Source organism: Python bivittatus, unplaced genomic scaffold (assembly GCF_059951505.1).
Source record: "Python bivittatus isolate LINGU-HERP-01145 unplaced genomic scaffold, Pbiv_v1 ctg000190_np1212, whole genome shotgun sequence".
In the NCBI taxonomy this organism is placed as follows: domain Eukaryota; kingdom Metazoa; phylum Chordata; class Lepidosauria; order Squamata; family Pythonidae; genus Python; species Python bivittatus.
The window spans coordinates 5,160,367-5,175,879 of NW_028277042.1; the positions used below are offsets into that span (position 1 = coordinate 5,160,367).

Here is a 15,513-nt window from a genome sequence, read left to right on the forward strand (position 1 = left end):
TTAACTGAAAGAGCCTTTCCCAACCTGGTGCCCTACAGATGCACTGAGCTGCAGCACCCATCTTCCCCAGCCAACGTGGCTAACTGGATCTGGTGGGAGGCACTGCCCACCAATTAGAAGACTGAATTAAAATAATCCACCTATTTAATGACTAACATTCTAATGCCACCAACGGAGAAAGGTCACTTTCCAACACACGCCCTTCTTTTCATACTTGCACCCCCTTCATTAATTGTTTGCAAACTTTCACCACTTTGAAGTTGTTGTTTGCAGACTGGGCCATTGAAATGTTTCTCTGCTCAAATGAGAAGTGCTACAAAAAGGATTGCACAAAGAATAAACATCCCAAATAGGGCCAGCCCGATTCTGAGGCAGAGGGAGGCAGCTGACTCAGGCAGCTGATTTTAGATGTCACGAAAAAGCAGCGAACTTGCTAGTTATTTAATTTGCTGCTGTTATCATTATAACACTGGTGAGCTCCGCAGCTTCAGATGCCAGCTCAATGGACAGCTTCAGGCAATATGTATCCTCGTCTTCTTTGGAACACTTAGGTCTTCTGTTTTACTTGGAAATAAGACCTGTAGAGTTGATTGTGGGACATAGTCTAAATTGGTCAACAAAAACCTGCCATCAAACGCCCCTCCAGAAGTTTTGGACCATAACTTCCATTGTGGATGGAAGCTATGGACCACCTCGAAAAACTGGAGGCTTTCTGAATGCTTGTTAGAGACCAACAGGGAGTTCATTCTTCAACTTGGATCCTTACGTAGCCCAAATGAGAGCCGCAGGGAGCCAAGAGCTGACAACAGCAAGGGACTTAAACCAAGTTTGCAGAGGAACACAACATTTTTAGGGGAAAAATACCTACATGGAGGGAAGGGAAATCAGTCCAAGATAACTGAGCATGTTTGTCTGCCAAAAGAGGGGAAAAAATGGCAAAATGCTCCTTTTTTCTGTCTGTAAGAGTGGAAGAGGGCATAACTAAATTGCTAGGTACCCAAACAAAGGTATTCCATGTTCTTTTATTTTGGGGTGGGTGCCACACAACATTTGTCCTGTCCAGCAGTGCAGGCATGGATACTCTAAAAAACTGGTGTGAAAAAGTTCAGGAACAGATTAGACACATGTTGCAAGTGTGATGGGTTTGGGAGGGGAGTAGGCAGCATGGACACAAACGATTGGTTGCCTGCTGTGGCCCCTGGGGAAATACGTTTGCTCATTTCTTGGTGAAACTCCTCAGCCCTTTGCCCCCGCCTGTGTATATCAGCCCCCTGCTTTGCCAGCAAACAGGACTGTACAAACTCACAAAAGGAATTGAGATTGTTGACTGATTTATGCCTCCGTTTATAATGCCATTAGCATAACAAATGTTTGTATGATATTACAAATGGCAGTTCTCCAATCTCATCACAGCCAAGAAGATTGAGCCCCTTTGGAGCTGGGGAAATGAGACGGCTGAAGAACGGCTGCCGAGAAAACGAAGTTGCTAAGGCAGACCATAAATCTCAGCTTCTCATTACCTACTCTGGATAGTCGAAGCACCCTTGCAGTTAAAGGATCTTCTACTACCGCTCCCAACTGATTGCCGATTGTCTTTTCCCCACTGGAACTGATATTATTTGAGACAATCAAACAGTTGGCTTCCTCTAAGACCCAACTGGTCGCTTTTCTTTCTTGAAGGGCTTTGCAGATTTTTAAAACAAATGCATAAGTGAAAAGTGCTATTCTTACAATAGACAGACACATCGTCAGCCAAGTGAAAAGTTGCAGGCAAAATGCCAGCCCTGTGGTGCAAGCCCTTTCATGTTGCAACATCTTCAAAAATCTGCAAAATCAGCTTGGGTGCATTTTTTAAAAAAGGGTGTGGGCTACTTTTTAACCAACAGATTTGCTGCAAAGCATAAAGGTGATCATTTCATCCTAGGGTTTGGGCAACAGTGATTCAGAGGAAGGTTACTGCCTAATGAAAGATACTACTCAAGTAATTACATTAATTTCAGTGAATAAATTAAATGGATTAAGATTTGTATTTTATAGGAAAATGGAGGTAGACATAGGAATTTAGGCAAGAATATAAAATCATCAGGCTATTAAGTCTAGTTTTGTTAACACTCGGTAGCAATTTTCAGGGTTTGGGGAAAAAAGAGACAACTTTCCTTCATCACACTTTCTGGCTTTAACCAGAATTTTATTTTGCTATAAACCATAATGTGCTTTTGATTTAGCATATAATGCAAATCCAGACCTTCTGTTCTATAAACCTTAATTTATGGCTTAGCATATTGTTTGAGCCCAACTGTACCTTATTCAATGTACCATGGTGAGAATAACAATGGTTTAGTGTAGACTAGACTTTTAGATATTTGCATTAAAGTAATATTTTGTGTTTATGATTTTTGTTTAAATCATGTTGCCCAATTCATGAGGGAGATCCTGTAACAGATGAGGGATTTTGACTTCTTGTGTTGTTTATTCCAGTTACTGAACACATCCTTTCTTAAATTTCTAGATAATGCCAGATTACATATTCCATCATTCCTGACCATCCAAAAGCAACTAGGGCCTGAGAGCTGGGATCCAAAGACTGAGGATGATGGGAGTTCAATCCAAAAATATTTGGGGACCAAAGGCAACTGTGATCTAATTTAAAAAAAATCTCGCACCCAACCTACGTTTTAGACTCTCATCCCAACAGCACAGTCTATTTGATGACTATATCCAGGAAACAACTTGGTGATCTGTACATCACTAAGGACTGCCAACATTCAGCACTAAGAGAATTCTATTTGCATATCAAACTAAGCCAATTTTTAAAAACCATGTTTTGTTGAGCAAGTCGTATGACCTAGTTTGGACGTAATGCTATGCTAATCATATCTGAATTCACACACTGCACTAAGCCCCACACATCCTATATTAGAACTTAAAACAAGATGTAACCAATGTGTAACCAACAATATGGCCAGTGATTTCTCTGTTCTCCTTCTAAAAGCCTAGAATAACTGGAAGTAAATTGTTCTATAAAAGAGTTGTAGTTCTAGTAAAGAACAAAAGTGTTCTCACAAGCTTGAGATCAACTCACCCTTATACTAAAATATCCTAACCACTGCAATTTAATTTTTATATCTAGTGCTTTAAATTTCTCAAACAGCTACTGCTAGAGTTATGTTTGATGATTGTCCATCTGCAAGCGTGAAGTACAGAAAGCGATGCACAGCCCAGGCTCTTTAGATAAGTCCACACACAAATAGCCTGCAGTGCAATTAGAAGGTTTTGTTTTATTAAAAATTCTTTTAGGCCTGTTGACAGAAGTTTTGTTCCTTTAATTTTATTTTAAGCAAAGTAACCAAGATCCAAAGAAGACATTTATGAAATCATCTACTGCACACATAAAAATGCTTGAACTCTCCGTATTAACACTGACTATAATGTACATCCTACTGAATTCAATGTTCCTTATTTCCAAATAAAATGGTACTGGCATGCAGGTTCATTGATTACTGGATTCACCCTGCAAATACGTGTCCCACTGCTTTGACATGATGCCTGTTCATCCAGTTCTACAGAATCTCTTTATCACTGTCAGCGTCAATGGAAGACACGTCTGTTCCTCCTCTCGACTGGTGGGCTAACATCTACCCAGGACTAGACTCTATTTCAGAAGGCTGTTTAAAAACTATTTTTAACTCTACATTTTTGTAACTTTAATGCCTTTTGGAATTGGTGACTTTATGATTCATTGCCTCGTTCAACTGTTTTACTGAAAACTACACTGGACACTTTCAGGAGAAAAAGTTATTTATAATAACAGGAACAACAGTGCATTGGAGGAAGTTTCTTCCCTGTCTAAACAAACAGCCTCTTCTAAGAGAATGGCTGTCTTTTGTAGCTTTTCTAAATATGTGTTAATATATACTCTCAGGTGATGGGGAAGGAATAAAGTATTTTTAATCAATTTAATCTGCTGATGGACACTGGTTGTTTTGGGCAAAGGGCGCACAGTATCTATGGCTATTCTTGAAAGAGGAATGAGAACTACCGGGATTTTCTCCACTGGTACTTTGGTCTAGTGCAGTGTTGGGGAATTCTGGGAGTTCGGGGCTGGAGAATGCTGGGAAGGCTGGGGAATTCTGGGAGTTGAAGTCCACACATTTTAAAGTTGGGAGTTGAAGTCCAAGCATCTTAAAGATGCTTAACGTTGAGAAACACTGCTTTATAACTATCCAACCCTGAACTTGACCAGGAGTTAGAGTTTTCTGCATTTAGTAACTATTTGGTAGCCTACACTATACTATGTGCTTCCTTGGAAGGTTCACAATGAAATTCTGGGAACTGAAGTCCACACATCTTAAAGTTGTTAAGGTAGAGAAACACTGGCCTAGTGTACTGACATTCAGGACATGATTTTCAGTACTGTTCTACCGCTGATTTTATCGCAGGTCCAACAGGCAACTTAGAATTCAATCACGACCCATCTGTCCTGCCCATGGATTTTCATGAGCTAGCCTTAATAGTTCAGTCCTATATTTCTGTGGCACTACAGCTTGCTTACTGGCCACTCATTCAGCAACTGTTCAAAGTTACGATAACGCTGAAAAAGAAGACTTATGACCAGTACTCGAAGTTGCGGCTGTCACAGTGTCCCACGGTCACGTGATTGCCATTTGTGACCTTCACAGCCAGCTTCTGACATGCAAAGTCAATGAGGAAGTCAGCAGGAAGTCACAAGTTGCGGTCACGTGACGTCGCACTTAATGATCTGCAGCGATTTGCTTAATGAGTGCAGCTGGAACTGATGTCATAAGTCAGGAGCAGTCATGTGATGTTTCACTTTATGACTGCACCACTTAGCAGTAGAGTTGCCAGTCCCAATTGTAGTCGGTGTTGACTACCTGTACTACCTATTCTCATCTGTTTTGACTGAGCTGTAAAGAAATGTTGGTCACCAAGCACATATTTTTCTGGAACTGTTTCCACTCAATCTGGCATGATTACCCAAACTGGATCTGGGTTCCTGATACCAGATTTGGAGGTTTCGTGACAGGCTGGTTGTATATTGAAGTTGATGTGGTAGCCCTAATTTCACATAATTGGCACACAACATTCCAGCCCTCTTTCTTTTTCCACCCTCTTCCAATCCTGTATTGTGTAAAGGAAAGCCTCACCTTCTCCTACATCTTCCCCCATTTTATGTGAATTCCTCCATGAGTGGGAGGAAATCTCTGAGGCAGGAACATCCTTGGAAATTGCTGGTGTGATTCAGAAACCATGCAATCACACTTCAATAATCCCTCATGGAAGCTCCTGCTTCATAAGCTTGGCTGTTTGGGAAGACAAGTGATGGATCCTGCCTCCCTCCCTACCTCTCACAAAGTAAAAAGTCCTTTGACTAAAACTTGACTCATGTGAAGCCTGTGAACTTGTTTTGGAAGTCGTTTGCTATTGTCTTTTTTCTGGAATCTTCTTTCAGTAGACTCTAGCTTACCACTTGGGGAGCACCTTCTGGTCTCCATCAAAGTACTAACCAAGCCTGACCCTACCTAACTTCTCAGTCCAGACAAGACTGGCAAAGGTACTCCCACCTGTTCAGCTGCCTCTCTTATGGAGTAATGCAAATTAGTGGAAGGGAAGTGCAAGAGGGAACTTGGCTTCCCAGCATGTTCTTGTTTCCTGCACATGAGGAGAGGGAGAAGATTGAATAAAGCCTTTCTTTTATAGATATATTCTTAGAGATGATAAGAGAGAAAGAACATTAGAGAAGATGGGAATTCAGGGAATTACTGAAATAGATGCAGTGCGTAATTTTTTTAACAGCTTTTGCAGATGTCAAATCATGCTACTTGATTCAACTGAAGCAACTACATGAGCAAGGAAGGGCTATGAGCTCCCTGCACTTGTGAAAATAAATCACAGTGTCTCCTGAAGGAGGAAATAACATCTCTGTTCTTGCCTGTAGACCTGTAATGCATAGCTTGTTCTTTGTGACCCAGTACCAAAATGAGGTAAGTTCTACATACAAGTCTTCCTATTAAATAGTTTCTAGAAATCATTTCAGGTAGAAAGGCTGGAGAGCAGTATATGAACATTTACTTAGCCATTCTATGTTTCATTTTTTTAAAAAGCATGTATTTCACGATCACTTTCTATGTTTTTCATTTTTCAGAAAAGACAAAGAAGTGGCTTTCAGGGGGGAAAAAAACCACAAACGTTTCCAAAATTTCCCTTTATATCTCTGCACATCCACATTTCTAGATGTGGAGATGGGCTTCCACTGAGGAATGAAGCTACGTGCTTTACTGCTACCTGCGACCTCTCTATTTCACAGATATATTGCATGGACGTAGTAGACGACATAAAATAGCAGTATTGTGAAGATTTTGTAGAGAAAACTTCGAATTAAGACAGCAAAGATATTGACTCACCATGTTATGTTTTAGGATTCTCTGTACCACTGGAGTGAACACTTCTATGACCACCATAGACCGAGGGCGTTCTCGGCAATGCTGCACCAAGAGATTACTACGTTTAAAAAGAGGTGAAAAGAAGCACAGCCCACTGTTGCTAACGACCCCAAAGTCTCCATTCATCTTAACAAGTTAAAAAGATATTTTGGATTTTCAGGTATAAGAACTGTATGCCCCAATACTGGACAGGTCTTTCTGAAGGGTTCCAAAAGTATTTTTCATCAATGACCACAGTGTATTCTCTGTGAATACACTCAATGAGTATCCTCTCACATTGGCTGTTCATCTTTCTGCTGAAGCTATTGGGGACTGGCCTTGAAACGATCTGCATGAAAAGCATGTGGGCTCTGTTAGTGAACAGTGGTCCACTGGACTATAATTTTCTGATCCCAGTTCCTCCATACATAGGAATTCTAATAGTTGTCAACATTTCGCCTGAATATGGGTTATTGGCTTATTTCTTTCAATAGCACGGAAAGGTCCTGGTTATAATTGGGAGCATATCAAGACAGCCATTCCCCAACATTGTTAATAAGATTGGAGCATCTCTGAATGTGAATCTTGATCCCAGAGAGAAAACCATTTGAAAGCTGTCTATAATGTAGGCATTTCCTGAATATAACAAAACAATAGAAAGTTTGCTTGCTTGCTCGCTCGCTCACTTGCCTGCCCAGCTGCCCGCCCATCCATCCATCCATCCATCCATCCATCCATCCATCCATCCATCCATCCATCCATCCATCCCTGATGCTTATAATCCATGCCAATCTTGGAGAACTGTAGTTATTGACAGCCTCACCAGGTAGACCAGACCAGGAAATCAACTCTGCAGGAAGGCTAAAACCACCTTTACTAAGATGGGCTACAATAACAGAATATTGCAACTCTGATTGTGCTGTACCTCCTCCCCCTCTTATACTCCAGTGAGGGAGGCATCTGTCTGAGCAGCTTCTGAATGTTACCTTGTTTTAGTGAACTTAAAAATGTTTTAGTCCATTTTACAGTTCCTGTGTATTTCCATGAAGGTCATCTTCCTTACTCTCTACAAACACAACCTTAACTTGCTTAAGGAGCTACCACCAAGAAATTTTTGGACATAGTTTGCAAAAATTAAGAAAAGAAAGCAAAGAAATCAGAAATACCTTGCAAAAAAATTCACACAAGTCAGGTGGTGGGTGGTTGTTTTCCAGCAAAGGAGCAAGTGCCTAAAATAATGAAAGATTAATAATACATTTATATCCATTTATACTCTGATAGTTATATCAGAAATAAGTTCTATATTATTCTTCCACATTACAGTGAATCCCAATTTTTCTATCTCATATAAATATACACATTCTGATTTGCTGATTGCAGAGATAAATTACCTAAAATAAGTCCTCACTTACAAAAAAACATAAACAGGTGCAAATCTTGATTAATTGCATAGTTTCTAATTTTATTTGACCATTAATTTGTTGGCAGGCTATTATAAATTAAAGAAAGAAATTACGATCTTACAAGAGTCCCCCTAGAATATACTGCCATTTTACAGCATTAGTTTTGTGCCTTTTTCTCTTGAAAAAGTGCAAAATAAATGCACTGAAGCAATTTTAAAACTCTTAGTCCTCACAAACACACACGCACACACACGAAGCATGGATGCTTTGGGATCCAATCCCATGACATCACTGCATCACCAAACCTGACCTCTGCTGTCATCAAATAAATAAAACAAAGTGAAACCCTCTCCTTGAATAAATTGTCCAGACCTGATTTAAGCTATATTTACAACATCACCAGTCTAATATTAATTATTTGCTTGTAAAATTCACAGCTGCAAGAGGAAGGGAACATTCTTTCAATGTTCACAACTGATGACCAGATCACAATGCATGATCAGATCCTGGTCCTAGTCAAGTTCACAGAGCAGCTCTGGTGTCCAAGGTCAGCTGGAAAACAGCTCCAGCAAATGGAGATGAAGATCTATACATGATATGAACTACAACAGACTGATGACAATATTAGGCAGGAACATATATCAATTAAAAGAGGCTGAAGTCTGAGTTTTATAGAATCTGACACCACTGGTGCATCCGATGAGCCCAGCTGACATTATTCAAATTGGTCCTGAAGCCTCGATGGGTCTTCTTAATATACAGGGCAGAGGACTGCTATTGATGCAAGAAGAAAAGGTGCTAAAAAATGGAGGGTGATAATCCTGGTTTGCTCAGCCCTAGCCCTGTCCCTGTTTTTTCATAAGCATGAAATCCTATATAATACACATATAAACAAAGAAACTATTAACACAACCAGACAACAGACCAGCCTATATACCAGCCTTCACCAAACTGATGCCTTGCAGTTGAGTTGGATACTAATTCCCATAATTTTCAGTTAGTGCCCAAGATAAACAAAGGGCATTAAGTAGGCAGAAAGTTACTACACATGATCATATAAAAGACTTCTTCAGCATCCTGAACCACAGTTCATTTAACAGGTTTCTAAACATTTGGGCTGCTCCGATTTTCACAGAAGGTAACACAGGGGTCAGTATGGCACGTTAATTGTTACTGCTCAATGAGCACTCAGGGAAAAGTGTGGTCTGTAGGGAAGAGATGTGGTTTCTTCCTCTGTTTTTCGCTTTCACAAACAATTATCAGTAGGCACAGGGGAAGCTCCACCCCTTCCAATTTGCAGTGCTCTTGATAAGGACCTGGAGTCCCCTCTCCAAAACACTGGGCAACCTATTGATCAGATCAACATAAGATCACCTCTTCCTCCACCTTGGATGATTTGTACCTCTCTCTCACACTTGGCTTCACCGCCCCGTTTGTCAAGCCGGCCAAGAGTTTCCTGATCTAATAAAAACAAAACTGGGAACATGGGAATTTTCCAGACCAGTCGGAAACCTCTTCCTTTCCAACAAGCTCTTGCCTTTCAATTCTTAAGTTCATCCTTTCTCTGCCCATTGCTAGGCAACCCAAACATGGTTACATGCCATAACTGCACTAGGAGTAACAGCGGCCACAGTGTGTGTAATAAGATTATGTCACTGCTGCCACTATTGTAAATTATGAAGCGTTGCCAGTACGAAAGTTTCTTCAACAAAAGACCAGGGCCCGTTCCGTCCTGGAGCTACAGAATTCCAGGCATCAGGCTGCAAAAACAGGTGTCTTTTAAGACTGGACTTATAGTCTTTAAAGACTAAGCTTCTTAGACTAGCTTCTATTAAACCTTTCTGACAACTCCATTGTTTGGAGCATCACTTCTTTTATCTTCTCCACTTGGACTTGAAGTGGAGAAGAAATCACAACACACACAAAAGCTACATGCCTAAGTTAAAGCCAAACAGTGAACATGGAAGTTTAAAACTGACTTATCCTGTTGGAAGACTGGCTCATATAACTAACGCTACTCAAGCAGAGATAAACTTCTCCATTCTTGATGCCTCTGGAGAATTGAAAGAAAAATGCTTTGCTCATCCACATGAGATCTCCTTAAATCTGAATTGTACAACTTGCAGCCACATTTTAAAATCTTTTCTTGGGAGGGGGGAAATTTGGGGGGGGGAATAACAGTTGTAAAATTGGAGAAAGGTATTTGCGTTATGTAAGACTGTATGACAATGCCTGCCATGTGACCCCAGCATTATGCCACAGCAAAGTCTGTGGGAACATAGCTGTACCAGATCGGCCATATTGTATGCCCTGCTCTGAATTCACTTCTGTGGCCCAAGGGAATCTCAACTGGCAGCTGGGTCTGTCCGCTCTTCTAGATCAGTCTTCATACAAGCCTGAAGGACCCTTGTTGGGCTTCTGCTCTTGAACTTTGAAACTGGACAGTGAAGCCTATTTGCTCCTGCATTTTAAACAAGTTCCCTCTCTCCCAATCCTAGCAGCACACTCAAATTGTATTATCATTGATTAGGATCATAAATAGCCTATTTGGGATTGAAAAAAAATGTCACTGTGATTTTGGAAATTGACCAAAGTGCTTCAGGGGCTGCTGAGTGACAGTGAAGCTATATTCACATCTGGCAACAGCTGCACTCTGTGGTCAGATTATTTACGTGGAAGGTTTGTTGAGACAATCATAGAACCAGATGAAAACAGGAACTAAGGTAAGGTTACTTAACAACTGTCTTGGAAATCGTGAGCATCCAACATTCAATTGGAAAGTTAGGGAGACCATATTCATCTCTGGGATAAATTGCTAACTGTTAGTATTTTTAAAAGAAATAGGTAACTCAATGGGCAAGAAGAATACAGACTTCTCCTTCATACCCATTTAGCCAACCAGAGCCATCCTAATTATTTTGGGCAGGAGACGTTGGATTCAGAAGGTATACATTTGGGTTTGGGCTGTGTACCTGAAGGACCAGCAGGAAGTTGAACTATGATCCAATTGCTTCAAGCCTGACATTCTAACCCATTCTTCCATAAACTGATACTGTCCAAACTTTTCTAGACTTTTAGAAGTTGCACTGGCAATGCATCTATGGGGCACCTTGTTGAGGAAGCTTACTCTAGCCCAGATGCAGACCCCTTATCCAATTTCTGATCCTGTAAGAGCCCACCAAGATCTTGGTACCAAAAGAAGCAACTCTCAGTGTCACAGCTGCTCATGGTTTTCAATGGAGAAAACTGACATCAATTTTAATTTTGCATTAAAGAACTTCCCCTCCTTAAACCTACAAAGAAACTAAAAAAAGGGGGGAGAAAAAAAAACTTAGCATCACCCCTCTGATGATGACATGACACTGGCCATCCCTGCTGCCTTTGGAGGCCAACAAAGAAATCAATAACCCCCCCCGAAAAAACACTGTTCACCCAGGTTCTGATTTTTGCTCTGCAGCTGCAAAAAACTCATTAGAAACCATATAGATTTTAAAAGAAGAAAGTGTTGTGAGTTGCACTCTAAGCAACCTTATTTCAATTAAGATCTAAGCTCATAAATTAGTAATAATGCTATGGGTAAATGGCAGCAGCAGCTGATGGATGAAATATGGCCTTGTAGAGGTCTGATGGAACAAATACAAGTACCAACCCAAGCAAACATCTCAAGTGTATTTATGATTTGCCCTGACCTGTTGGAACTCCTTGGTCATGAGACAATCAAACGTGTGGTTAAGAGCATCATTCATAATCCAGCTGCCCCAACTGGACATTGAAATAATGCAATGAGCTCACTTTTCCGTGGCTGAGGGTGGACTTGACCTTGAGTCGCCCCAATGCCAATTCAATATTTTAACCACTTCAACCCACCAGCTCTTTATCACCTTTATCATCCTGACCATGGATATCTTCTTAAACTGGGGGGGAGGGGGGGCGCACAGACAGGCAAAAATAAAAACACTAGAGGCTATCTCTCTGCAAAGTACTCTTTGCAAGTACTTTGGAATAGTATAGAGGCCCAATATAACCCACAATTGAGATCCTATTCTGCCCCTTGGGAAGGCTGAAGGTGGCATGATTTTTGCAAATTCACAGATTTTAGAGCTTATTTGGCCTGGGGATATAGCCAGGTTTAAGGGGTCATTTCAAAAAGGCCAGGGCGGGCCTCTATGAATCTTGGGAAAAAAGTGTTCCAGAGGACTGATGCCATAACAGAGAGGATCTGCTTCCTAGATCCACCAGATACCTTGTTTAATTGATGGGACCCGGGGCATGCCAACTTGGTCAGACGATAAGGGTTCCTGCACCAGGCAAGAACAAATTATTGAACAAAATAATCTTGAATGTTCCTTTCAACCCTTACATTCTATTCGGTTTTTTAGCCTCTGACTAAATTCTAATACTACAAGCTACGCAATGAATGTCCTGTAGAATTTAATTCTTGCAGCTCCTTGGGGCCTGTCCTTGCTCTCCAAATCTTTTGGGAAAAAATGGAAAGAATGTTCCCAAACTCTCAAGAAGTTGCCCGTAGCCATTTCTTGAGTGCATATTCTTGGAATTAAACCACATTAAATTTGTAGTAAAAAATGGCAAAGACAAATCAGGGAGAAATGAGAAAGAATACACAGGGAAGTAAAACTCAGGGAAGGAGACCGATCAACCAAACACTTTTTTATTTTTTTGTACTTACCACAATAATATTTTCATGCTCTTGAGTAGTTAAGTTGGTCGCCTGAAAATTGAGATTATATTAAGATTACATTTACAAAACTGAGATGACATTAAGAAATCAATAGCCCATCATCATCATCATCATCATCATCATCATCATCATCATCATCATCATCATCATCACTGAATCCAAGGTCCATCTACTTTGTGTCTCCCACAGGGGTCCCAAAGATCCAGTTGCTGACAAAGAAAACATGGCATGTTGCAATACTGGTGACTTTGCTTCCCCCAGCACCATCTCTCATCTCTTTCAATTCTCCCAGACCACCATGCCAGGAAAGTCAGTGGCTGCTGGTGATTCAGATACTTACCCAGGCTTTGCACATACAACTTCCCATCTTAACAACAATCATTCACAATAAAGGAGCCACGAAATGTTTGAAGACAGTCTAGTAACAAGAGACTAAACTAGTAAACTAGATGGGTGACCAGCCTAGGATGGTGTAAGTCAATTTCCTACATTTCTTTATTATGGGCAAGGGTTTTTAATGGGCAGCTTTTTAATGGTCAACACTTAACTTATGGGTGGAGTGATCACACTAAAAAGATGCCCCCCTCCATGTTTTTCTATTTTTATCAGGATTTGGGCTTTTTTGGAAGTGAGGTCTTTGTTATTTAAATGTGTCAGCTTCTGTTTGTGCCCATCTCAGAATTGTGGGGAATCATTTCAATTTTTAGCTATTGTGTTCAGAGAGGGGCTGCATGTCTTTTCTGTTTTACAGATATGGACATGTTCACTGAATTAACAGAAGTCAAATTCAACTTGAATGAGTCTTGACCCCTTTATAACATCTGTATGCCTTGGAAGAACTTGGGCCATTATCTGCTTGGCTTCTGCAATTTTTGCTTCTGTTGGGCTGCTGGCAGGTTCTCTCTGCCTGTTGTTCAGCTCCATGGAAGGAGGAACTAAGAATTCATGTGCTTCTTTTTCCCCATCCATAGGCAGATCCTGCAGGTGTAACCGCTTTTGCAGGACTAGACCAAACAAAACTTGGACCCAAAATACTCTCACAATCCCATTTGAGGTCAAGCACGGAGAAAGTAAGGATGTTTCTCTTTGGTGTGCCACAAGGAGGTGGGAGCTCAACACACTGGCTCAAGACTTTCCCTCATGGCATGCTTCTTGAAATAAGCTGATATATGGAGAACTCTGGGGTATGGAATACTTGAGATAGTTCTTTTCTAATCAGTATAGTTTCAATAAAATCAGTTTCTGTTGTTTTAATCTGAGTCTATACAGTACCAGGAATACCTGAGGTCAGCTAATGCATGTAGAACTTTCTGAAATTTGGTCTCTGGCCAAAGACCACAGTGAATACCTAGTAGATTCAGCCTAAAAATCTCCTACACTGGGTTTACTGGTTTGTTTGCTTGGATCATGGAAAACAGGAATGAAGAGACATCATTGCCAAGAACTTACCTCCGAGAGCAACTTGGAAACGATTTCCAGAGGAGCTTGATGGATGGACTCATCCTGCAAAGGGGACGTTAATGCCATGTCCACCAAGGTCCGGATTTCTTTCAGGACCACCTCTAAGCGGCTTGGATTACTCAGCACTTTCTTGTACTTGTAGATCTTTTTCTAGGAAAAAAACAAACAGAGAGAAAATTTTTAGTTTAGAACCCCCAGGTTTACTTCAAGATCACATCCAAATCCTGTCTGCTATTGGCTCTGAAGGCAGGTTGGACAACACTTCAATTTTTAACAACTTAAAAAAAAAAAAAAAGGAAAATATTTGCATGTCATTTTCTTCCTTGGATTTTTAGGAAAACATGTGCAGACAGACCAAACGGAGAAGTGACAAGCTGGATAAAGCCTGATTTGGAAATCTGATATCCACCACTCCTTTTTTCTTCCTACACTGATTTGTTGAATTGCTTTGATTTCATCTTCCCAGATAGTTTACAAGAAATACTCTGCTCAAGAAAACATGTAATTGGCTTAATATCCACAGAACAGAAAAAATAGTTTTCATTAAGAAACAGATCTTTTTTAGTTTAGCACTTGATAGAACACAATCAACCTGTATATGATTTGACCTGCTGAGTAACCACCTCAAACAGTCTATAGTTGCGAACAGATTTTTTGCCTTCTGCTTTATGTCTTTCTAGATCATGAGCCTGGGGCAAACTGTAGGCATCTCAGGAAGCAATTTTAGTATAAATGCTTAAAACAAACAAATAACTATACAGAACTACTTGGGAGCATGTCCTATAGATTATCAAATAAACCTACACTGCATTCACTGTAGGTAAGTCAGCTAAATTTACTCACAGCAGTGCACGTCAATGCCTCTGTGTGTGTGTGTGCATGCGTGTGCTTGTGTGTGTATGTAGATAGACAGACAGACAGACATCCAAAATATATCAAAAGTGTGAACAACCAATTTAGCTATTAGTACCAATGAGGGCTTGTACCACCCTTCTCTAAGCTGATCCTGTCCAGATATGTTGGTCTACTACTTCCATACCTCTCACCTGAGTTTCATCATGCTGACTTCATCATACTGACTGAATGTCACCAGTTGAGAAAAACATGGTTTACGGGTTCAACTTTTTTCTTTTTCAGGGTGGCCGAATCCCAGAAGAAAGCAACAGGACTCTAGAAACAGTCGGAAACCCCATAAGACTCAGTGCAATAGGATGAAGGGCATTGGGCAACACTTATCCAGTTGTGGATATCTTACTTTCAGAAAGAGGATGGAGATTATAATTACAACAGGATGCCTGGCAGCTTCATCACTTGTTCTCCATCTTGGTTTTGACAGGGACAGAGTAGAATTCTAATGCAAAGAACTCAGGGACTCTCAGTGAGCTGAGTGTCCTATTGTGTCCTATGGTGGTGAATCAAATGGCCAAGATAAGCCAGTGCAAAAAGTGCAACGTGAAATAAAAGGAACTTCAGACCACCCAGGTTCCAAACAATTATCAAAAGGCATCAG

At 40.6% G+C, this 15,513-nt stretch overlaps 1 protein-coding gene across 1 annotated transcript in view; it reads right to left on the minus strand.

Moving 5' to 3' along the window:
- Positions 1 to 15,513, minus strand: part of CMIP (c-Maf inducing protein) — a 155,730-nt gene that overhangs the window by 25,974 nt on the left and 114,243 nt on the right. The window contains exons 4-7 of the mRNA XM_007433803.4: positions 13,992 to 14,153; positions 12,531 to 12,572; positions 7,607 to 7,669; positions 6,423 to 6,503 (exon numbers count right to left, since the gene is read on the minus strand). Coding sequence (XP_007433865.2) covers positions 6,423 to 6,503; positions 7,607 to 7,669; positions 12,531 to 12,572; positions 13,992 to 14,153 — 348 coding nt within the window. The remainder of the gene's footprint in view (positions 1 to 6,422; positions 6,504 to 7,606; positions 7,670 to 12,530; positions 12,573 to 13,991; positions 14,154 to 15,513) is intronic.